This window comes from Ranitomeya variabilis, chromosome 2 (assembly GCF_051348905.1).
Source record: "Ranitomeya variabilis isolate aRanVar5 chromosome 2, aRanVar5.hap1, whole genome shotgun sequence".
Taxonomy (NCBI): domain Eukaryota; kingdom Metazoa; phylum Chordata; class Amphibia; order Anura; family Dendrobatidae; genus Ranitomeya; species Ranitomeya variabilis.
Genome location: NC_135233.1, coordinates 909,955,916 through 909,982,424, shown reverse-complemented (window position 1 = coordinate 909,982,424; position 26,509 = coordinate 909,955,916). Strand labels below are relative to the sequence as shown.

General features: G+C 43.7%; 1 protein-coding gene across 1 annotated transcript in view; it reads left to right on the top strand.

Annotated features, from left to right (window-relative positions):
- Positions 1-26,509, top strand: part of PRKCI (protein kinase C iota) — a 114,982-nt gene that overhangs the window by 36,151 nt on the left and 52,322 nt on the right. The window contains exon 2 of the mRNA XM_077290563.1: positions 24,729-24,850. Within this exon, the coding sequence (XP_077146678.1) occupies positions 24,729-24,850 (122 nt within the window). The remainder of the gene's footprint in view (positions 1-24,728; positions 24,851-26,509) is intronic.

Sequence of the window (26,509 nt, the reverse complement as noted above, 5' to 3'; positions counted from 1 at the left end):
TTTTGCATTCCAGTTTTACTTTGGGCAATGACTAAAAAAAATACATTTACATTGTTTTAAATTGCATATAGTTCCATGTTGTCTATAGCTGGCCATAAACTTTTGGATGTCTGTCACCCAAGCCGCCCCTGCCATCCTGCTCCCCTATACACATGCACCCTGGGGTTGACCCGACATATATTCTTAGTGGGGAGCAGACAAAATACTGCTGACAAGCACCTCTGGCTGTGGCCTATCTTATTTAAAAGCACAGGTTATGGTATGCTGCAATCCAACATCTGTTACTTCTTTTTGCCCAACATCTACCATCGGTGGAGCGTTGTGACCACCATACATAGATGGTTTGCTGTTCCTATCAGCAAGTGTCGGGCTGGCGTTGATTTCATGTATATGACTACCTTTATTGCGATACAAGTTCTGTGCCAGTGATCAGAACCCTTTTCTATTATTTACATATACACACCAATCTCTTTTTATTAGTAAATGCTTCATGTCAAGTTTGATTTACACACAGACTTTGACTCAAGGCAATGATTTCCTAATCTGGTGACCTGATGACTGTTACTTTGCTTTTATGGAGAACCTTATAAGGATCTGTTCTCATCTGCAACAGACCAAGATATGTAACCTAAGGGCACATTTATAAGTGACTGCTGCTGTTAAACGACCACCGATTGGCTGCATGCAGCCAATCAGCAGAGGTTTAATAGACCTTTTTGGATTGTCCACATGTTCTTTGCACACAGAAAAATTGTTGATTTGATCGTTCTGTGCACAAAGAACATCATTTTATTGACAGCCCCTTTGTTGGGTGATTACTTTTAATGACTACTACAGTCTCAGAATTATTCGGGCCCTTCATGACAAGTGTCTTCTTTAGCACTTCTGGCTGTTATGACCAACTGCATACGATACATAACCAGACACCATCTTCTGGCAGCGTTTCTGAGGAATCTTGGCCCATCTCTTATGGGCAATAACCTTCATGTCACTAATATTCTTGGGTTTACATTCTACAACTTTTTTCTTTAAGGCTACTTTCACACATCAGGTTTTTCGCTGCATGCCGATTCTGGCGCCGCGCCGCAGCACCGGATCCGGCTTATTTTGTGAAAACCGGATGTTCGGATCCGGCAGAAAACCGGGCCCGTCTCATCCGGTTGTCATCAGTTTCATCCGTTTTTCCATCCGTTTTTCGACAGATCCAGTTTTTAAAAACGCCCCCTGACATGTGATTGGCCCCCTGAAAACTATATATACAGTGTTCCTACAGCCCATCAGTGACATGTTTGAGAGGAGCAAGATACAGAGCAAGATGGACGGCATTATTGCGAAGATTCTGCATAACAACGTGGATTTCATCGTGGAGGCGAATCGATTGAAAACAATTGTTCTTGAGAAGGAGCGAGAGAGACAGCGCATCATGCGTCTGCGCCGACGCCGTTTGTGGATCCACCCCATCACTGCACAGAGAATGACACGGGGAGTCTTTTCCACTTTATACATGGAGCTACGAGGAGACCCGGAGAAGTTTTTCAGCTATATGTGGATGAAAGCGTTGAACTTTGATGTATTGGTGGAGCGGGTTGAACATCTAATAAGGTGGAGTGATACATATTGCAGATTCTCCATTACACCGGCTGAGCGTCTGATGGTCACTCTTCGGTAAGCATTTTTTGGATGTCCTCTTGTAGCGCACTTTCATTGATTGCTATTTTGAATTTGTAGTAATTTCTGCCTTCCTTTTGTTCACAGATTCCTAGCAACTGGAGAATCCCTGTCTTCACTACATTTCCAGTTCAGACATCTTTTGAAACCCTACTCCAGCCGTGGTTTAAACAATACTAAAAGAATTTTCAACTACCGACTCACACGTGCACGGAGAATGGTGGAGTGTGCGTTTGGCATCTTAACCGCCAAATGGAGAGTTCTACTGGCAGCTATTAACTTGAAGACAGAGACTATGGATGAGGTAGTGAAAGCGTGTGTTGTCCTGCACAATTATGTGCTATCCAAGGAACAGATTTCCATTGAGGACCAGTCTGAACAAACCACCTTGGCTGATTATAGCAACCAAACGTATAGAAGTTCTGTGACTGTTTCCCGAACTCGGGATCAATTTGCAGAATATTTTATTTCACCCGAAGGAAGAATAGACTGGCAGGATGAGAGTTTGAACAATTTGTCTTTTTCCTTGTAACAAGTATTTTACCTTTTACCCAAGTTGTGTACCTGTTTGGGTTGTACCCAAAGTATTTTACGTCTGACCAATAAACCTTGTTTAACCAAAGTGTTATCTATACCTTATCAAGAAAATACAAAATAGATTTATACAACAAAGTTTTATTACAATTTTTTTTTTTTTTTTTTTTAAACAAAAAAAATGTTATTTTGCAACACAAAAAACAATTTTATTCTGCTGAACACAAAACTATAGGTTAGAATAAGTCGGGGTGGAGATAGTGCTGGGAGGGGCTGTCGGACAGGGACACTTCGACAGTGGGAGTGTGGAGAGAGGAATGTGTTGGTGGTGGGGAAGGATCAATAGGTAGTGGTGAAGGAGTGGAGAAGGCAGTTGAGCGGGTGGGCAGAAAAGTGGGATTGGGGTTAGGAATTTAGTAGGATGGAGGGGTGTAGGTGATGATTTGGGAGGCAGAAGCCGTGATGGGTGGAGAAGAGGGTTGGGAAGGAGGTGAAACAGGCTGGTGGTAGTGGCCAGAGAGAGGAGGCGCGGATGAAGTGGTATGGGTCGGGATCATCATATTGGTGGGAAGGGGCACGGGCGGGTCGCTGGTAGTGTGGCTGGTGGGAAGGGGCACGGGAACGCTGAAAGTGTTGTGGCTTGTGGAACGGGACATGGGCACGATGTGAGTGGTGAGGTTGGTGGGATGGGGCACGGGCAGGTTGGTGGTATGGGTCAGGAGGATGGTAGTGGCTGTAGTGATGGACAGTGGAGGAAGCAGGGGCAGTTGCAGCATGGGTGGCCAGAGTCTCTGCTTTTGAGGCAATGAGCGCTAGAGTAGACTGGCAGGATTCCATTACTTGCATCTACTGAGAAGCAGATAGCGTCTCCATTTGCTCAAGTACCGACTGGAAAAAAGTGTTGTTCGGTGACTGTCTTGCCTCTGAACGCATCGTTAGCAGAAGTGTATGCATCTCGAGTATACTTTTATTTATTAAATTAAAACCTGCAGCTATTTGCTCGGACAAAACTTTCAGACAGTTCTGGAATGATGCGTTCAGGTGTAAGAACTCGGGCGCATAGCTCTGTACCTGACCCCTCTGACGAAGGCGCCCCGATGCTACATGTGTACTAGAGGTGGCAGCAGCAGAGGGGTGGGGTACAGGAAACGCTATATCCTCACCAGCAGATTCATGCAATGGAACCGGCCAGGATGCTCCAGCGCTTGTGGATGGGACAGAGGGATCCGATGTGTGGGAAGGTGCAGAGGGGTCCTCACTGTCAGTGTCCCACGGTGGCGGCCTCCTGAGGGATCGCCCCAGAAGGGTTCAACTGTGCTGCAGGCTCCCGACGGTGCTGTGGAACAAAAGAGAAAAAGAAACAATTAATATACTGTCATTGCATGGCCCTGGCTGAAAGAGCAAAAGAGGTTTAGACATGTTAAACATTGGTTAGTACATGTGGTGGGTAATATTTACCTTCGGGTCACCATCGTTGACCTGAGGAACGACAGGGCTTGGGCATACTTGTATTTGCTCCTGCGTCCTCCAGATCCACTCGGGGCCCGCATCTTTTTGTTGAACTCCTTCTTAAAGCGATCCCTGATCGACCGCCACCTTTTCACAATCCACTCACCTGTCAAAATAGGAGAAACAAAAAAATTGGTTAGAAACAGTACTTAGAATGCATCAACAAAACTGAACTGAGGATACTTACGTTCTTGATTCTGGGCCTGAACATCGAGGTCCTCCCACCTCGCTATTAGCTCTTGGCAGATTTGTTCCCAGAGTCGACGGGTCACTGTGATATCAGCATGGAAAAAAAAAATTAAAACAAAATTGTAAACATAGAAAACCTCAAAAAAAAAAAAAAAAACATATATGCTTGCACGACGGCGGCCGCCACGACTCTCACGCCGACGACCCTGGGAGCCACTGGAAGGACCTCTGGATCGAGCACCAGAATCTGAACTCTAGAAGAAAAATAACTTAAAAATTATGTGCTTGTATGTAGCCTTTCTATGTGTTGTGTGCCATGTGATGGCTGTAATGAAAATTTTTAATGTGTTGTGTGATGTCGGAATTTATCAGTTTGTATGTGTTGTGTTCTAACCGTAAGTATCTTGTGTTAAGTGTTGTGTGTAGTGTTAGGTTGTGGTTCCGCGATACATGAAAGAAACATACCAATTGTGATCCCGCTCCAGGCCTTGCTCCACCCCTTCCCTCTTCTTCTGGGAGCACTTCTTGGACAACGGCAGCAGCTTCCTACAAAGAAAAATGGCAAAATACATTTGTGTGTGTGTATATATACGTGTGTGTGTGTATATATACGTGTGTGTGTGTATATATATATATATATATATATATATATATATATATATATATATATATATATATATATATATATATATATATATATACATACATATACATATATACATATACATATATACATATACATATACATACACACACACATATACACACACACACACCCTTCTAGTCATTACAAGTCAACTGTATGTTGAGCAGTATTGCCTTGGAAAGCTACCTGAATTCTGGACCGCATGTATTTGTATGATGTCTGCAAACTTTCATAAGATGAAAACTCTACTATAGAACTGGTGGGCTAGTAAACTAGCTGGTGGCTCATTTCGACTTTTGTCTAATCAGGATTGGGGTCTTAATAGGAAGATGCATACTGAACTTTTGTATATGTATTGTTACACTGTCTAGCTAAACCTCCAGCCGTATACTAGGACTTTTTTCCTGCTTGCTTAAATCCTTATCTCATTCATGTGACTGCAATTCTGACTTGCCGATCTATGTTTTGAGTTAGAATTCACCTTTGCAATGTAAGTCTATGAAGCGTCTGAACAAATCGCCGTATGTTTATATTGTAAAATCAGCTTCCAGCTAACGGGTAGCACGGTGGCTCAGTGGTTAGCACTGTTGCTTTGCAGTGCGGTGGTCCTGGGTCCAAATTTCATTAAGAACAACATCTGCAAGGAGTTTGTATGTTCTTCTTGTGTTTGCGTGGGTTTCCTACCTCAATCCAAGGACATACTAATAGGTCATTTAGAATGTGAGCCCCAATGGGGTCAGTGATAATGTCTGTAGAGAAATTAATGGTGCTACATAGGCGAGTAAAATAAATAACTCGTCACAAATTGGAATAATGAAACCACTATATATATATAGATGTGCATATATTGTGAAGATCAATGCCATTTTTTTTTTACCAAGCCATTTACGTAGTTGACTCTGAATCACACTATTCACAATGGTAAAAAAAACCAAAACTCAATTCTAGCAAGATGGCTGCCCCTGTAATCGTGTAATCTGGTGTCATTTGTGTCAAAAAACTGTCTTCGATGACGTAGATCATAGTGATGTGCTTTAGACACTTTATATGACTTGTCCTTGCTAGGTGATGTAACTTTGCAAAAAGGTTGTGTGTGACAAAAGGCACCAAAACTTTGATCATGTGCCTTTCTGGCATAAAGTCATTGAATAAGTGGTGTAACCTTAGGCCATGTGCACACGTTCAGTATTTTTCGCGTTTTTTCGCTATAAAAACGCGAAAAAAACGCTTACATATGCCTCCTGTTATTTACAGTGTATTCCACATTTCTTGTGCAAATGTAGCATTTTTTTTCCGCGAAAAAAATCGCATCGCGGGAAAAAAAGCAACATGTTCATTAAATTTGCGGAATTGCGGGGATTCCGCACACCTAGGAGTGCATTGATCTGCTTATTTTCCGCATGTGGCTGTGCCCACCATGCGGGAAGTAAGCAGATTATGTGCGGTTGGTACCCAGGGTGGAGGAGAGGAGACTCTCCTCCACAGACTGGGCACCATATAATTGGTAAAAAAAAAAGAATTAAAATAAAAAATAGTGATATACTCACCTTCGATGGCCCCCGGAGTCTTCCCGTCTCTCAGGTGCACGCTGCCGCTTCCGTTCCTATAGATGGTGTGTGTGTGTGAAGGACCTGCGATGACGTCGCGGTCTTGTGATTGGTCGCGTGACCGCGACGTCATCGAAGGTCCTGCACACACACACCATCTATAGGAACGGACGCCGCTGAGATCGGCTGTCTGCAGGTGAGTATAACCATTTTTTTAATTTTTTTAATTATTTTTAAACATTCTATCTTTTACTATTGATGCTGCATAGGCAGCATCTATAGTAAAAAATTGGTCATATTTGTCAAACACTATGTTTGACAAGTGTGACCAACCCGTCAGTCAGTTTTCCAAGCGATGCTACTGATCGCTTGGAAAACTTTAGCATTCTGCAAGCTAATTTCGCTTGCAAAATGCTAAAAAAAACCGCAAAAAAAAAGCAGATTTCTTGCAGAAAATTTCCGGTTTTCTTCAGGAAATTTCTGCAAGAAATCCTGACGTGTGCACATACCCTTACACTAAACAGATCTATAAAACAGCAGGAACCACTATCATAAATCTGTAACCTTTTTAAAGGGGTTGTGTGGTCTGGAATGAAAAGTCTGCAGACACTGAGTGCAGACTTGTGAATCCTCCCATCACACTCACTGTGCGCTGCGAGGGTTCATCGGGGTCGATGCTGGGAACAGCGGTCAAGCATGCAATATGCATACTCGCGGACAGAACCTGTCAACTGGTCGCGGCCTCACTCAGTACATTTGAGCCTGCAGACTTCATTCCTGACTGGACAACCCCTTTAAGCCTGTCTAGTTTAAACTTGCACTTGCACTATGTAAAAATTAGTAAGTAAAGAGGCATAGAAATATAATACTGACTGCACTCATGTTGGGGAAGAGTAGGTCCACACTCTTGGAGAAGTTAGTTTTTTATTGACGCATTTCAGGTTCGGACTGAAATCCTTTCTCAAAACAAACTACAGGAAAAAAGATCATGGCCGAACCTGAAACACATCAATAAACTACTTTAACTTCTCAAAAGTGTGGACCTACTCTTCCCCAATATGAGTGCAGTCAGTATTATATATTAGTACCTCTATCACTTATTGTTTCCATACTGAAGAAGCTCATACCTTCTGTCGGCGTAACTGCAGAAGCTACGATAATTGCAACCCGGCATTATTGGACTTGTGCCAGCCACAACCCCATTTGCCCCAATGTGTTTCAGTATCTGAATGTAATAAGGAAAAAATATAGGTGATCCTTTAAATCCTTTTCCCATTTGGGGTTAGCTCACTTGTCAGTTCGCAGGAAACCATGAGCCCATTGCATTGAAGGCCTCTTTCACACATCCGTTTTTTAGAATTGGTCACAATCCGTCAAAGTGTTGAAAAGACAAATCCTGTGCAGATTGTAAAAAACTGATGCACTTGGATCAATTTTTCCATCAAAGCAGCTGCTGACGGAATTTAAAGGAACGGAATTCTAGAGAGCGAGAGAGACGGATCCTGCGTCCATAGGCTTCCATTATAGCCAACGACAGATGGTGCTGGATCCGTCACTGTTCGCCTTTTCGACATACACAAAATAACGTTTATGTCCGTTGTCTCTGGCCGACTGACAAAGACTTTACGATGGATCCGTCAAAACAGATGAAACGGAAGGCCATCTGTCACAATCCGTCGCTAATACAAGTCTATGAGAAAAAAACGGATCCAGCAGCAACATTTGCTGGATCCGTTTTTTCATAAAACGACGGATTTTGACAGAAACAGACTGAAGTGTGAAAGAGGCCTTATTCAGTGGCCCGGTGAAAAATAGAAGATTTCAAAATTTATTTTTATTTATTTTTTTTATGTCAATGGTACAAAAAATTTGACTCAAATAATGTGTAATTCTCTGGTGGTACATTTTAAGTATATGTTTCATGGTACTGATGAAAGATCCCATTTAGTACAGAGTGACCACAACCTGTGCAATCAGTGGCACAAACCAGGGCTGTGGAGTCGGTAGGCTAAAGGTACCTTCACACTAAGCGACGCTGCAGCGATACGGACAACGATGCCGATCGCTGCAGCGTCGCTTTTTCGTCGTTGTGTGGTCGCTGGAGAGCTGTCACACATGCCGAAGTCCCCTGGTAACCAGGGTAAACATCGGGTTACTAAGCGCAGGGCCGCGCTTAGTAACCCGATGTTTACCCTGGTTACCATTGTAAAAGTAAAAAAAAATAACACTCACATTCCGGTGCCCGGCGTCCGCTTCCCTGCACTCCTCCTGCATCCTGTGTCAGCGCCGAACATCTCCGGCATCTCCCACAGAGCAGAGCGGTGACGTCACCGCTCTGCTTTACGGCCGGCACTTACACAGGATGCAGGAGGAGTGCAGGGAAGCGGACGCCGGGCACCGGAATGTGAGTATGTGTTTTTTTTTTTTAACTTTTACGATGGTAACCAGGGTAAACATCGGGTTATTAAGCGCGGCCCTGCACTTAGTAACCCGATGTTTGCCCTGGTTACCAGTGAAGACATCGCTGGATCTGTGTCACACACACCGATCCAGCGATGTCAGCGGGAGATCCAGCGACGAAATAAAGTTCTGGACTTCCAGCAACGACCAGCGATCTCACAGCGGGATCCTGATCGCTGCTGCGTGTCAAACACAACGATATCGCTAGCCAGGACGCTGCAACGTCACGGATCGCTAGCGATATCGTTTAGTGTGAAGGTACCTTAAATCTCCGACTCCTCAATTTCCATGACTCCGACTCCCTCATACATGGCTCATGTTTAAGTGTCAAATTTACTGTGGTAAAATGGTAACATCAGGCTTTTAATCATTATTATGATACAATAATCAAGCCATTTAGATAGAACATATATTTATTGGAATACAACTTTAAAACAAAAAACTATTTCATATTTACAATTTATTATACTCTCTGCAGTAAGTGTATAAAAAAAAAAAGTACTGAATAACATTTGTGCAGTCTATGAATTTGTTCTGAGAAATAGTATTGCCTCCATCAGACCCTCCTTTATAGATGACTTCAAATCTGACCTAAATTTTTAAGGCCAGAGAACAACCTCTCTACACGAAGGCTAGGTTCACATTGCGTTAACAGCAGCCCGTTCAACACATGCGTTAACGGGCTGCTGTTAACGCAAGTGCCGATATGTCATATTGCTAGCGCAGATAGAGCTAGCAGATGCTCTACCTGCGCTAGCAGTGCCGGAAACGCTGCAGCCCGCGTCCCAGGGTCCATCACTCAATGACGGCACATCGCTAGCGGCATGCGCTAGCGATGCGCCCGAAATAGGGGATAATGGCAGCGTTAACGGACTGCGTTATGCCGTAGTGTAAGGCAGTCCGTCTAACGGACTGCCACAACGTAATGTGAACCTGGCCTAACTTGGGTTGGTGGCAAAGCGGTAACCACATGGCAACATCTCTAACAATTTCAGGATATAAAGGAATTGCCTCGTGCAGAGTCTATTTTGATGAACGATTGAACTCTTCTACTTCTTTGAGAGCAAGTGGAAAAACGTTGCTGAAATATGGTCAATCTGTTTTCTTTGGGAGTGGAATCTTTTTCCCTGCTGCAACGCTTTGTCTGCTCCATGTCGTCTAAATACTTGTCGAAATCAAACTCCTCATCTGATGAGGATGAAAGAATGGCAGCAGCAGCAGCACTGGCAGGACCCGAGTCCTCTTGCTCTTGGCTGTCCTGTAGCCCACGCATCCTAACTGCTACCTCAATCAAAGCTTCTTTTCCTTTAGTAAGCTGTTGATCATCCAGCAATATACGATGACTCGGGTCCACATAAACAGCTACCAGAAGAATTTTATTTTCTAATAGCAGAGTCTCTCTGTTTCATTAGAGCAGCAATGACATCAGCGATTAAACCTCCTCCTTGGGACAGTCAAAGCAACAAGTTCTTCCACTCCTTTATAAAAATGCCAGGAGTTAAAATCCTCAGCTTGTAACTTTGTAGTCACTGTAAATGGGTGCTGAAGCAATTCCTTCAATTCAGCCACCTGTGTCCATTGACCTTCATGTATTGTTACCTGAGGGTTCGCCATATCTACAAGGAAGGGCTTCAGCTCAAGCAATCACTCAATCATTAAATAGGTGCTGCCCCACTGAGTGGCTTAATCCACAATTGCCCCTTTTCCAGCACGTCTCTTCAAGATGGAATCAATTTTAGGGGTTCTGGCAGCTATAGCCAATTTCTTCACTTTGCTAATCAGAGTTCCAGCATGTCCCTCTTACACACTATCTCTTATTGCCAGCTTCAGCGTGTGCACAACACAGTGCATGTGATGAATAGGAAAGAGGTGTGAAGCAGCTTCAACAAGATCATCTAGTTGTAAAGAATCATTTTGCTGTTCTTCTGTAGTAATATCTGTTTGTTCCTTCGTTATGGGAACAGGATAGTGGCCTTCCGTCTCCAACATACTGAATCTGAAATGTTCTAGCTGCTGTTCACCTTCATTATTCTCATTCATCAGTTTTAGGGCTCATTTCCACTTGCGAGAAACACGTCCGTGTCTCGCATGTGGAAACCAAGCTGTGGCGCCAGCACTCCAGAGCGGAGCGTGCGGCCGCATAGGAATACATGGAGCTGCACGCTCTGCTCCAAAGTGCCGGCGCCAGAGCTTGGTTTCCACATGCGAGACTTGGACGTGTTTACAGCATTATCAGTTACCATAGCAAGAACCTGTTTTGGTTTTTTTTAGTTCATAATCTTGCAAAACTTTTTCCACTAAGGTCTGGAGAAACTGGCTGCTGTGAAGGGCTTTAGTATCTTTTACTGCCAGAGTCTAAAGGTACCTTCACACTAAACGATATCGCTAGCGATCCGTGACGTTGCAGCGTCCTGGCTAGTGATATCGTTGAGTTTGACAGGCAGCAGCGATCAGGATCCTGCTGTGATATCGCTGGTCATTGGTTAAAGTTCAGAACTTTATTTGGTCGTCAGATCGGCGTGTATCGTTGTGTTTGACAGCAAAAGCAACGATACCAGCGATGTTTTACAATGGTAACCAGGGTAAATATCGGGTTACTAAGCGCAGGGCCGCGCTTAGTAACCCGATGTTTACCCTGGTTACCAGTGTAAAATGTAAAAAAACAAACAGTACATACTCACCCTCTGATGTCTGTCACACGTCCCTCGCCGTCCGCTTCCTGCACTGACTGAGCGCCGGCCGTAAAGTGAAAGCACAGCGGTGACGTCACCGCTCTGCTGTTAGGGCCGGCACTCAGTCAGTGCAGGAAGCGGACGCCGGGGGACGCGAAGGTGAGTATGTACTGTTTGTTTTTTTTACATTTTACACTGGTAACCAGGGTAAACATCGGGTTACTAAGCGCGGCCCTGCGCTTAGTAACCCGATGTTTACCCTGGTTACCCGGGGACCTCGGCATAGTTGGTCGCTGGAGAGCTGTCTGTGTGACAGCTCTCCAGCGACCAAACAGCGACGCTGCAGCGATCGGCATCGTTGTCTGTATCGCTGCAGCGTCGCTTAGTGTGAAGGTACCTTTGAATGTTGATGGCAAAATAGTTCACTCTGTGACGTGTGCAGGCATCCATTTTAACAAATACAAAGCGTCTCTTGAGAGTCTTTTTAAGATCTTCCTTTTGTTAAGGGCTTCTTCAGTCACTAATTTTCTAATACTTTCTCTTTCAAGAGAAACACCAAGTTTGTGGGCCATTTCTCCATTAAGAGCTGTAAAAGCTGTTTGTGCAAATAATGATAATGGTACGCTGTCCTTCACAACAAGCTTGATGAGCAGTCTTTTTAAACACCTCTTCTGTCATTGTTGCAGTAACTTTGTCATTTACAAAATATCTTGTAACTGATGTTTGAGACACTCTTTCCTCCTTTGCCTGACTGGAAGTGCTGGTCTCTGGTTTCTTGGTACTGCTGTGGTTTTTTTCAAGCACATCTTTGTAAACTTCTGGGTGGCAGCGTTGTAAATATTTTCTTCGATTGGAAGCTCTTGAAGTAGCATTTTTATCACTGCCTGATTTTGTTATCACAGCATTTTTTCCTCTGGGTCACTTATACACTGACACACAAAATGTTTATCGAGTCACTGTAAAATCCTCAAATACAGCTGACTTCATAAGATGCCTCTTAAACCTTTTCTAGTTATGTAAATTCGCTCTCAAAATAATTTTGTCCTGTAAAAAAATGTATATGGTAATTCTTGCAAGAATAGGGAATCATGCACTGTATAATGTAGGATATAAGTAAAACAATCTTTGCATAAATCAATAGGACAGAAAAGTATAAAGTTTGTAAAATGTTAGATGGCTTTTTGCTGAACTTTCAATGTCAGGCTTGTCTCAGGGTACAGCTCATTAAATGCTTCACATCATATTTCTTCACAGTCTATGAAGAAGGGAGGAGGGAGGGAGCATGTTTGTGCTGAATCATATTGCAGAACACACACACACACACACACACACACACACACACACACACACACACACACACACACACACACACACACACACACACATATATGTTCTCATCAATCCTGTTACTGTATTTCTGAATTTGAGAGGTTAGAAAACCATTTTTCCCCTTAGTCTACGTATAGTGTATATAAGTCATCAGGGCAGCTAATTTCTCCAACCATGAGTTAAGAGGAAAAACAAACTAAAACATCAAGAATACAGGGACAACATATACTGGACTATTGATTTATGAACAGTTTATTGAAAGTTTAGATATGTTTTAAGAAGTAGATGCCTTAGGGTACTGTCACACAGTGCCATTTTGATCGCTACGACGGCACGATCCGTGACGTCGCAGCGATCGTATGATTATCGCTCCAGCGTCGTAGACTGCGGTCACACGTTGCAATCACGGCGCTGGAGCGATGCCGAAGTCCCCGGGTAACCAGGGTAAACATCGGGTTACTAAGCGCAGGGCCGCGCTTAGTAACGCGATGTTTACCCTGGTTACCAGCGTAAACGTAAAAAAAACAAACAGTACATACTTACATTCCGGTGTCTGTCCCCCGGCGCTGTGCTTCTCTGCACTGTGTAAGCACCATAGCCGGAAAGCACAGCGGTGACGTCAGACGTCACCGCTGTGCTCGCTTTCTGGCTGGCCGGCGCTCACAGTGCAGAGAAGCTGAGACGCCGGAGGACAGACACCGGAATGTAAGTATGTACTGTTTGTTTTTTTTACGTTTACGTTGGTAACCACGGTAAACATCGGGTTACTAAGCGCGGCCCTGCGCTTAGTTACCCGATGTTTACCCTGGTTACAAGCGAACACATCGCTGGATCGCTGTCACACACAACGATCCAGCGATGTCAGCGGGTGATCAAGCGACGAAAGAAAGTTCCAAACGATCTGCTACGACGTACGATTCTCAGCAGGATCCCTGATCGCTGCTGCGTGTCAGACACTGCGATATCGTAACGATATCGCTAGAACGTCACGAATCGTACCGTCGTAGCGATCAAAATGGCACTGTGTGACAGTACCCTTAATCCTGCTTTCCTGTTCACTCCAGAAGTTCTGAGATAAATACAGGCATTCCTTCCCTGTGTGTTTTATTGTTCTCCTTATCTGTAGAGGAGGAGCTTCACTACTTATCATGAACATAAACTACAGCACAGATTCATCTCAGCTAAAAGTCTAGACCTTAGATCAGATTATAGAACATTTCATAACTTTCCTAAATTCTTATGATAAAAATATTCCCCACAAACTGCATTGAACTACTGTACCCAATTTATTATATATTTTAGAAGTTGGATTCCGGCTCCAAAATGGGCTCAAACTCCGACTCCACTGCCCTTGCACAAACCCTGCCGAGCATTCGTGTACCCAAAGGGCAAAAAGTCGCCCTAGAAGAACAATTCTCTGCTGTTCCCGTGATGGGTCGTCTTATTGCATCAACATTTATATGGTGATGAAATCAAACTGCTGTACATTGAGCTTGATGTGTTGATTGCCGTACTAGCTTCCATTCCTATGCGCCACACGCACATCGCTATATTATATTCTCTATCTCTATGGAAAGGAATTTCTGGCTCAGCACAGATGTACATTACTTGTACAGGAATCCTTGGTGGCTATGCGCACAGCTTAAATACCTCTGCCAAGAGAGATTATCCATAGCTGCTCTAACTTATTTTAAAATGCGAAATGTTGTCTAATTATTTTTGCTTGAAAAGGCGGATACTCGTAAAAGAAAGAAACAAGAAGGGAAAAAAAGAGCAGCACAAATGAAACTGGTGGGAGAGAATAAACAGACTTGTCACAGCATGCTGTGCTGGCGCTGGACTTCCTGGGGAGTAGGTGTAATTGGATGTACTTGGCCATATGGCTGTGTTATCATGTACCTTACCCTAAAGATGTGCAGGGCGCAAATTAACCCCTTCAGGTCGGCAGAAGGAAAGCTTATAGCTGAACAATGAGTTTCTACAGATGATGTGGCTTTATATCTGTATCTAGAGTGGATTCAGCCATGTTCATTGCTAACAGGCGCAAAATTAAGAATGCAGAAAGCCACATCTATACACTAACAAATCAGTAGACTGGTAGTTGTTGACCATTCTGGTGGCAATCTATTTTGTGTGCAAGGTATTACTAATACTACTACTAACAATAATAATTATATAGCACCATTGATTCCATGGTGCTGTACATGAGAAGGGGTTACACAAAATACAGATATCACTTACAGTAAACAAACTAACAATGACAGACTGGTACAGAGGGAAGAGGACCCTGCCCTTGCGGGCTTACATTCTACAGGATGGTGGGGAAGGAGACAGTAGGTCGGGGGTTGCAGTAGCTCCGGTGGTGTTGCGGTGGCAGCGGGGTCAATACAGGTTGTAGGAAGAGGTGGGTTTTCAGGTTCCGTCTGGAGGCTCCGTATGTGGTGGATAATCGGATGTGTTGGGGCACAGAATTACAGAGGATGGGGGATATTCGGGAGAAGTCTTGGAGGCGATTGGGTGAGGAACAAATAATTGTGGAGGAGAGAAGGAGATCTTGGCAGGACCGTAGAGTATGTGAGGGAATTAACAGGTGATTAGTTAGGAGATATACGGAGGAGAAAGGTTATGGATGGTTTTGTAGGTCAGTGTTAGTAGTTTGAACTGGATATGCTGGGAAATTGGGAGCCAGTGAAGGAATTTGTAAAGGGGAGAAGCAGAGGAGTAGCGAGGAGAGAAATTAATTACGGTAGTCGGGCAGCAGAGTTAAGGACGGACTGGAGAGATGCAAGAGTGTTAGCAGGTAGGCTACAGAGGATGATGTTGCAGTAGTTGAGATGGGAGATGATTAGGGCATGGACAAGCATTTTGGTAGAGCGAGGATTGAGGAAAGGATGGATTCTGGAAATATATTTGAGCTGGAGGTGGCGAGAGCTTGGAAGGGCGGTTTGAAGGACAAGCTGATAGACATTCTGGGATTCTGGACAGCAGAGGTAGATCAGTCATCAGCATATAGATGGTACTGGAACCCATAGGACTTTGAGTTGTCCCAGGTAGCCCCCTTCTGTCCCCCAATGTCTGCTCCAAGAGCCAAGTAAGTATTGGACAGGGGTATATTTCAATAAAATGATTTCTTTCTACATAAAACAGGCATTACTTGATTTGTCCGACATCTGCTTATTCAAGGAATCTTAGGCTATATGCCCATGTTCAGGATTATTCGCAGAATAAAACCGGACTCCTTTCGCAGGAAATCCGCTCACGTTTTTTTCGCGTTTTTTCCCGGAGTGTCCCATTACAATAATATAGCGGCAAATCCGCAGATTTTCTGCAAAATTAATGAACATGCTGCGTTTTTTTCCGTGGAAAAGCGTTTTTGCAGCGGAAAACCGCCGCAAAAACGCGAAAACGCTAACATTCCAGAACGTGGGCACATAGCCTAAAAGTTCAGGACAGCTGGAGGAGCCAACTGTGGGCGACGGGCATTGTAGGCTCCAACAGAAAATTACTGAAAGCGTATTGGTCATTGCAGGTGACTTTTTGGTGTAGGCGACCTTTTGTACTCTTGAGAAATGACACTATTTCTGACCATTATATGACTTGTTTCCTGCATTTTTCACCGGTATACCCCTCTTGTCTCTACCTAGTGGGTGGAAACCAGCTGCTATGATGTCTTCCGTTCATAGACATGAGGGATTCCAGCTTTTTTTTTTTCTCTAGGCAACACACAGGCAGCAGCAAGGAAAACATTATACAGCAATACTTTGTCAATCTAATTACAGTATCCCTTGCATATGTCTGTTATTCATAAAGCTCAGATGATAAAGAATATACCGTAAGTTAATTTTTGGTATGTAGACATTTCAATCTTTTTTGATAAGCGTTTCAAGGGTTCGCGAGCATGTGAAGCACATTGATTCCATAGTGGATTTAAATGAAGTTTAAGTACATGTTGTTGTTATTTTTATAATTACTTAGACCAGTAATTATACAATAGACTGCAATACTGCAGTAATTTGTATGGATATTCAAGAGATTGGAGGTTCAGGTACCCATAAAGCAGGGATTGCCTGTTTGTTAGGCAATCCCCGCATGTGTTGTGGATGTCAAACACCCGTGAGACATGCGGCGGCGGTGACTCAAGCATAGTATTCGAGCACACGGAAGACACTTGGTTATCACTTGAGCATACTAAGATAACACTTTATTCAAGCACGCTCCCGTATCACTAATCGCCAGCCTTTGCCCAAAACAGACAGAACTAATGAAAGATTATATATTCCATATGGTGAATTTTGAAATGGAGAAAAAAAATCAGAATGGCAAAATTTGAGGTTTTTTGTTGAACTTTCTACTTCCACCCAAAAATTGATTAACAGAAAATCGGTCATCTGGACACCAAAATGCTGATAAACTTTTTTCCAAACGTTTTATTGGGATTTTAAAATTATAACTGGGTAGGATAGACCAGGAAGGGGAGGAGGGGAAGGGGAGGTATATGAGATCAGGAAAATAAAACCCCTATGAAAATAGGGGAAAAGAGGCATGTTTACATACATATAGGAATCATATGTTTACGATACATCCTGAAATAGAGTTCCTACGTGTGTACATTAGCTTATGATGTAGATTAAAGTATTATTGAAAAAGCTTAAACCATGTAACTGAAATACAAGATTATGTGTTGTAGCTCAATAAAACAGGAAAACCTGCCTAAAATAGAGTTCTGATATGTATACATGAGCTTATGATGTAGATAAATGTATTATTGAATTAAACAACGCATCCCTCATCAAGATAACTACTCAAATTGAAATACAAGACTAAATTATGTAGCACTCAGTAAAACATGAAAACCTGCCCGGTCCGGGGTCACCTTGTGTGACCCAGAAACCGCTTGGGGGCAATGTCCGGTTCGGTATCAGTAAGACAAGCAAGTGGAAAATATACATTTTTCAGGTAGGGTATGGCTCCGGTGTGGCCAGAGGGACAGCATCAGGTGGAGTTGTAGAAAACGATAATCCCACTCTTTTTAGGAGGGTCATTCCCTCCTCCGGACTTGAGAGGGTGTACGCCTTTGAAGCGAGTTTCACATGTAAGTTGGAAGACTTTGTCCACTGGTAGCAGATTCCAGCGTGTGTGAGTCCCCGGGTGGTTTGGAAAAAAGATTTGCATCTTTGTAGGGTTATTTTTGACAGGTCCTTAAAAAAAGATAGGTTACTGTATGGAGCTGGGAGAACTTTTGAGTATCTTGTCAACCCAAGAAGGTCATTTTTAACCCCTGTGGGGAAGAAGGACACAATGACGTCGCAGGCATCATGTGAAGGGAGAGATGGCGGCCTTTCGATTCTGAAGACTTTCTCAATTAAATTTTCCCCTTCTCTTTTGGGTAACAGGTGGGAAAGCATTTTAGAAATGTACTTTTTTAGCTGTGGAGGTTGAATCGATTCAGGTATGCCTCTTATTTTAATGTTGTCTTTTCTTCTGAAGTCCTCATAGTTGGCCAGATATTCTCTGAAAGAGGCGATGTCTTTTTGGATCCCCTCCAGGGAGTCCAAGAATATGTGCGGATTGCCAGTCTGGGTAGGAAGCGAAGTGCGGTAATTTTGGACCAGAGGTTCCACCCTCCCTTGGTCTTGAAGCAGAGTACCGATGTCCTTATTAGGGCAAAATTTAGAGTCACCAACAATAAAATGAGCTAAATCTTTAAAGAGCTGTTTAATAAATGATTCAGAGGCTCTTTCCGTGTTTGGTTGTTGGGAAACGGATATATTTGGTTCATAGCTAATATGATTGTTGCCCCTCTTCAAAATATTTGTTGATGTTAAAAGAGCTCTGCAGATGTCTATCATGAAGCTTTCAGATGGGTAGTCGTCGGAAGCTGGAATGTTATCTATTAAAGTAATTGGAAAATGGATCTCGGGTCTCTCATCCTGGTTCTTTTGACTTTTTGTGGGCACATGGGTCTCAAACTCCATAGGGCTCCCAGGAGGGGAATTTTGGGTAGAGGTTTCGTTAAAATCTGTGAAATTATGAAAGTCACTGTCCTCACTATCAGTTGTCTGTCATTTTGATAAATTCTTCTGAATGGGAATTTTCTGACCCCTCTGATAAGTCAGAGGAGTTATCTGAGTCGTAATTTACAACCTCCTGTTCCTTTTGGACTCCTGAGATGTTGCTGTCTTTATTGGATGATTCCATAGAAGAAATGAGATGGGGGGGTTAATTTTGTCAACATTCCTCTGAGTCCTCTTTTACATATCCGATTGAGTTCTTCCACCAACATATTTTGTTGTGACTTCAAATGTGTGAGAAAATCGCTCTCTGGAGTGTCAGAGGACTGGTCGCAATCGCTCCAGGGTTCTGGCGATGACCCTTTAGCAGATGAGTCTCTGCTTATTTGTCCGTTGTTAAGGATTTCATGGGTCATCCCTGTGAATTTTGGGGTACTGTAAGGTGAGTCTAAAGAGGCATATTTGCTATGTAGCAGTGGCGATATTGTTGGCGCTATTCCAGCACTGCTTGCTAGCCAGATTCCCTCCTCCCTGTCCGACCCCTCCTCAGGCTCCTCTCCCTCCTCATTGCCGTTTCTGCCCGATTGTCTGATTTATCCCGTCCCCAATACAATCCCCCTTATTAGTAGTGAAGTCGCATTGGTGGTCAGGGGTGACAGTCAGTTATATATTGTGGAGGTTTCGTGACACTAAAAACAAGTGGCGACGTTCCAGTCCCCGCTTTGTAAATCCTCTGCAGAGCCTGCAGCGGCGGGACTCCCTCCTCCCCCACCGCAGCTGTTTCTTTCTCCAGTGCTCCACGTGCGGCCATCAAAGAAAGCTCCGGGCCGCTCAATGATTTTTCTCCCTGCCCCCTCAGGACCGAGTCTCCCCGGTAGGACCCGCCTACCTCTCGAGTGGGGACCTCTTCCGACGTTGCTCTCTCCTGTGGCCGTGACTCAGCCGCCGCCTGCATCTTTGGCACAAATGCCGGAGCATCGTACCTTAACTGCGGCGGCAGCGAGAGCGCCGAGTCACTTCTGGGTCTGTGACCCAGGCTTGCCGTGAGCTGGATAGTCGCTTCTCTCCGGCTTCTTCGTGCAGCACTCTGCTACGCTCTTGTGTCCTGTTTGCCTGCTGGGGCTCCGTCGGGTGTCCGCTGAGCAGACGCTGCCTGTGTGCTGTCTCCGTCGTGCAGCTTCTGCTTTATGATGTCTGTCCTTGGCGTTGATTTCCGGCTTGTGTTCCCGCCGCTGCATAAGCCCCGGGAAGTCCGGTCTTCTTCGCTGTATACTGTTTACCCGGTGGCTGTGCTTTAATGGATTTAGCCTTATCCGGGGTCTGGCAGGGAGCTGGGACCAGGGTCGCCGCAGCATTTCCGGTCCTCACAGGCCTGGGTGTAGCAAGGCCTCCACTGTGGGCTCCTCTGATGTTTTGCACCGCAGGAGGATGATAACTCCCGGTGCCTGTTTTTTTCTTATTGTGCGTGGGTCCTGGCATATTAGGATAGCAATTAAGTCAGTCTCAGCACTTTCAGTAAGCTTATAGTATGCTATATAAGGGGAAATAGCAGGAGCTCCTGTGAAGCACGTCTGCTTGCTTCCCCTGGCAAACCACGCCCCCCCCAAAATGCTGATAAACTTCTGTATACTTGTATTCATTTGTATGACAATCCTACTGCCCCATATAACAATTGCCAGGTCCTTTTTGCCTCAAAGTAACTTTTTTTATGTAAGTTAAATTTTATTACATTTTTTTCAGCTCCTTACCACTTAACAAGCCTCAGCCACTACAAGTGGGCAAAGCAGCTCCATACGTAAGTACTTCCGGCACCAATAACTGCTGATCAGGGTTGCCGGGGGTCGGACCCTGGCCGATCATACATTGATGACCCATCCTAAGCATATGCCATCAATGTAAAAATAATGGACAACCTGCTTATCGACTATCCATGAGCTGGGCAATAACTTATTGATCAACGGGGGTCCAACCGCTGGAACTTGCACCAGAGAGGGAGTCTTCTATCCCAGTTAGGATGGAGTGGCTGTGTTCATGCCCGAGCACTGCTCCATTTATTCCCTATGGGGCTGCACTTCACTGTTTCTGGGGAATAAATGGCGTGATATCTTGGCATGGGCACTGTCGCGCCATTGTATGCAGGCGAAGTGCCATGTTGGGCCTAAAAAGTCCTGAATTTGTGCAAGTTCCAGTAGTCAGACACAAACAATAAGTGATCTACTCTGTGCGCAGGTGAGGCCATGTTTTCACTGCAGAACACCTATGGAGGAATGATGTGCTTGCTGATGTCTTTTCATACTTGAAAAGAGAAGCCGCATTGCTGGGAAAGCAGCTTATGATCACACAAACAAGACTGACTTATACAGAAGTAGCTCCTGTAGGTTAATGTTTGATGAATTTGCGATCTGTCCTGCAGCTTCCCATTAGTATTTCTTGCATACGCCTGTAAGCCGGCGTAGTATAATGGCTGCTGCAGGAGAAGTACCTTTATTAAGCTAACAAATGGTGGCGTTGTGTGCATGTAATTACCTGCTTGGGGTAGTCCAGGAGATGGTTGATGATTATGCATTGCCAATTCCCATGGGTCAGTAGCTAGTCAGTAATCACTGTCTCTAGTTTCCATATTTTCACAAGCTTAAAAAGAAATGTATTCCTAGAATTGTTCATGTAGGATTTTGATTTTAACTGACTCTTATTTAAGCAATAATTGAAAACCATTACAGCACTGGTGATTTGGTGGATAGCACTCTTGCCTTGTAGTCTTGGGGTGGTAACAGTTAGTTGGCGACATTAGTATGTTTAAAAAAAATTGTTTGGGAAAAGATATTTAGATGTGAACATTTTGCATGTTTTTCTCATGTTTGGGCTACGGTCATCTGGCTACTCCCCCATGTATCGATCTGTTCTGGAATTTCCGCACTATATCGTGTGATACTACTGCCCAAGTATGGTGAGACCGCTTGCCTCACTGGTCACACCACAAGCTGTGTAATCCCGCAGTGACTGTCTGCAGCGTATACTAACCTGCTGCAGATCTCGGGTTTCTATCCCAGATGTGTGTGTCCACAGTCCTGGAACTGTAAAGCACAGCAGATTTGACATCTGAAAATTCTTGTTGACAAATCTGTTGTAAATATGTCCTGTGTGAACCAGCCGTAAGTGTTTGCTCCCACGTGCCATATTCACTGTATTACAGGCTTGTCCTTGGTACTTTGTCATCTCTTCACAAAATATATTAAAGCCATCAGATACGTGTAACACTTAGTTCTCCTTCCCTCAGTTTTTAATTTACTGCAGTGTATCGGGGGATTAGCAAAACTCCTACAGCGTAGCAGATAGGAATCCAGTGTATGTCTATGAATATCTATTACACTTCTATTATGTGCAGTATCCTGCAGACCGCCACCGTTCTCCATGTATCTTGCAGCCTTTTGTTAACCCCTTGTATAAATATCCATCAGTATTGCAGAATTGCTCCATCCTGTCCCCCTGGTTATGCTTTTACATGTAAAACATTATCAGCAGATTATTACAAGTGTGCTTCTTACAGCTGGACTATGCACTCTTTTGGCTTGGAACATATTATTTTCACATGTTAGTGGCTTCTTTTAGTAGACATAATAACAATAAGTTTTAGTCTTTAATGTTCATTCCTTCGAGACCCTGTAGTCTGATTCTTGCTGCCCAATCACAGGGCAGGAATCCTATGTTATTGCAGCCCCGGGTTTTATTCTGCATCAGCGATGGTTAATCTGAGGCCGGTGCCCGCTGCTCCCCGCTCCTATCCCCTAGCCTGCACACACATAGGGAGCAGATGTTGGACAAAGAACTATACATTTGTAGTGTTTGCCTTAATTAACCATAATATCATAGTTGTTTTTTTCCCCCATTTAAACGGTTTCATCTGACCGTAGATTTCTTGTATAGTTGTTCACAAATTCATCCGGACAACTAGCCTGTCATCCATCTGTCAGACCCTAAAAATCTGTCCAGCTTGAGCTCCATCACTACATTGCCTGGTCACCCGATAATTTTCCCATTGTCCCATTATACCGCTCCTTTGAGCATATCTTAGACGTGATTCAGTGGTTGCTTAGCGACATGAACAGAAGTAAGAGCTGTACTATCCCCTGTGTAGTCACCTGTCTGTCTGCCAAAGAGACTACATGTTGTGTGCAAACTATATTCCAAATTACACCACAGGGGCTTTTATGACCCCCCCCCCCCCCCCCATTCTAAAACCATAGGCCTTAATATGGCGTTACTCTTGTCTTTGTAACTATAAAAGCTTCCGCTCTTCTGCGGAGGCTTTGATCAAGATTTTGAAATGTCCATTGGAATTTTTACCCATTCATCCAGAAGAGCATTTGTGAGGCCAGACACTGGTGGGAGGGCCTGACCTGGAATCTGCCTTTCAGTTTCATCTCAAAAGTTTAGATGAGGTTGTTGGGATGGGGGATCTCTTTGTGGCCAGTCAAGTTCTTCCACACCAAACTCGCCCAACCGTTCCTTTATGGACCTTGCTTTGCTCACTGAGGCGCAGTCATGCTGAAACGAAAAGAGACCTTCCCCAAACTGTTCCACAACTGTTGGAAGAATGCAGTAGATCAGTAGGACTTGGTATGTCCCACTTACCTTCATTGGAACTGCGGTATGTAGCCTAGGCCAACCCCTGAAAAATAACCCTAAAGCATTAGCCCTTCTCCTGGCGTCCACCAAACCTCGACTTGTAAGAGATGTGAGCTCACTCCACATAATGCTTCATTGCTCCAGAGTCCAGTGGCACCTAGATAGACCCCAGTCCATCACGTGGCATAGTGCTTGGTGATGTAAGACTTGAACGCAGCTGCTCTTCCATGAAAACCGATGTCTTGAAGCTCCCGCCACCATTTCCATAATGCCACCCAGTTGATCGTGCAATATTTAAAGAGGTTGTACTCTACCCTGACAGCTCCTTCTCAATAACCATGAGCCACCGTTGTAAAATAACAATGGCTACTTTCGCCTCCAGTGTGCGCCCTGTTGCAATGGTGTTGGCACAGGCTCTCCTGGGGCTCACGTGACCACCTGTCATGAGAGCCCTGAAGCCAATCCGGGCCGCTTCACTCTCGGAGGAAGCCAGTGCTGCGACTGCTATCATTACTGGATGTCCGATTTGTTCAAAGAAGGGGCCAGTGAAGCGGCTACTGATTGCTGCAGGGATCCCCAGGAGAGCCAGTGCCGGTGCCTGCTCCACAGGGGAGTATAGATGTTATTTTATTGGGGGGAAACATAGGGACTGAGATGTGGTTGTCAGAGTAGTGGACAACCCCTTTTTAAAGAGAATCCGCCACCAGGGTTTTGCAGTGTAATCTGGAAGCAGCATGATGTATGGACATAGACCTAATTCCAGTAATGTATCATTGCTGGTCTGCATGGAGTAATTTTGAAGCAATCACTGTTTTCTCTGCTGCAAACCTAGCCATACTTTCAATGCTGAGCTCGGTATAATCCACACCACTGATTGTCAGCGTTCTGTGTACACTGCAGTGATGGCGCCTGGTTACACAGAGCAGTTGTCCTGCAGGCATAAAACCTAGTCCTGTAGTGATGATCTCCTGTTAATTAAGACACTGATTTTATTGAAACGGTAACACAGTCTATTAAATGACACATCACTGGAATCAGGCTCTCAGCCCCCTACAATGCTCTCAGATTCCTTTTAATATAGCCATACTGAGTAATCCATCAGCAGGTTTTTGCTTTGAGCAGTAATGAAGGTGTGGATTATTTTGTAAATATTCAGGCATATTAAGGATACTTTTACACTATTTGATACATTCACAGTATGGCAAGTAGATTTGCTTTATTTGCAGCCATATTTTACAATCTGGTTGTGAGGATGCTTGTGTCACACCATATTTTGTTACTTCGTTAACTGAGATTGGAACTTTATACCGACATAAAAGTAATTGGTCAAAGCTTCTGTGTATTGATTAACGAAAATGAGTAAATTATCATTCGTTGTTCAATCGCTGGGTGGTGAGTTTACACTGGGTGGTGGTTGGAATGATCGTTTTGATAATCATTACCCTATGCCATGATGCATACGGCTTTTCTGACGACGTGGTTTTATGCACTGATATTTTTGTGGACTATGTACTAAAATTTAGCTTTTTATTTTCAGAGACATCATGATTACCCATTTTGACCCCAGCATCACCTTTGATGGGCTTTGTAGTGAGGTGAAGGATATGTGCGCTTTTGACAACGAGCAGCTCTTCACAATGAAGTGGATTGACGAAGAAGGTAATAATTGCAGGCAGCTCTAACTCAACCTGTTCATTACCATATAACGTAAAATTAGGTTGCAGTCATGGATGCTGCCCCTTTCCCAAACACACAATGCGACTGCCAGGGGTCACCAGTTGGTCGTCCTAGGAAAGCCATTCTGTGGCTTGGCATCACAGCAGAACCTCAAATACACCCTATACTGCAATACTACATTATTGTAGTGTGTAAAGACTTATTTTTAAACTTAATATTTTGCAATTCATCGTCTTTGCTCATATTGGTCTGAGGATGTGTATAAAAAATTCTTGAATTTTTGCCTTACTTTCAGTAAGACTGTGTCAATTAATTAGTATATTATAAAGGTTTAGATCACCCTCTCCTTTTTCCCCCCAAGTTAAAAATTAAAAGAATACAGAAAAGCAGCTTTAGTATCATTGTCTGTTAAAATCCTTAAAAAATCTGAAAATATTTGAAGTGTACTGTTAACGGCAAAAACCCAAAAAATAAAATTGCTGAAATTGCCATTTTTTGGTCACTGCACTGTACGTAAAAAAAACTATAAAAATCGACAGCCTGTAACTGACCCATAGGGAAACAAGAAGGTCCCCTGGGGTTCCCCTATGCACAAGTGGGCCTCCCACATGAGTAGTGCTAGTACATTTTATACATAATATGTAGGCAGCATCTCTTTTATTTAGCAAATTACTCATAAAATGTTGCATATAGCTAGAGACTAGGACCCAAAAATCAATGTTGCTGGTGGGCCCTTGGTACCCCAGTCCGATATTCGGTAGCGATGAACATGTTGTATGTACCCCAATATCCACTACAGCTCAGTGCATTAAAAAAAAAAAAAAGCCCCGGGCCTCCGAAAATAGCAACACGTGTGTGTGTGTGTGTGTGTGTGTGTGTGTGTGTGTGTGTGTGTGTGTGTGTGTGTGAGAAACATCTATAATAAGCCGGAGGTGTGGTCCTGTACGGCAGGTGTATGTCACAAGTGGCTGACCTTGGTGATGTAAAGTCTATACCAGTAGCACTAGATTACTGAGATGGATTTTACTTGACTGGATTTTTTATCTGGGGTTTAGGAGCGACCACAAGAGCCTGAGTGGGAAAGGTCACTCCCAGACTCCAGTCCGGGTCTTAAAGACCCAATAACAGTATTTATTTTATTATCAATATCATAGTGACCGGAGGAATCATATTGCCAGGTTAATTTTACTACACAATGAATGCAATAAAAGCTGAACCCAAAAAATAGTGCCAGAATAGTTTTGGTTTTTTTTTGCTTCATCATTTCACACCACTATGAAATTTTTTGCGCTTCCCTCATTTTTCAGGATATTCTATTGTGAAAAGAATGGTGTTATTCAAAACTACAACTATTCCCGCAAACAATAAGTTGTGATAGGTCAACTAAAAAAAAAAAAAAAGGGAAGGCAAAAATAAGTGACCCCACCTTCCACGCCGAAAGTCACCTGATCACAAAGGGGTTAACTCCTGTAAACCATCCACTTCTACATACCTACCATGTGAGATGGTGGAAAGCAACAAATATGCATTGTATGTAGCATAGTACATTGTGTGCAGCATATGATTGTGTGGGAGCCTGTAATAACTATATAAATGAGTGACATGGAAGGGAGCTGTATCTCCTTGATGAAGCCCTCTATA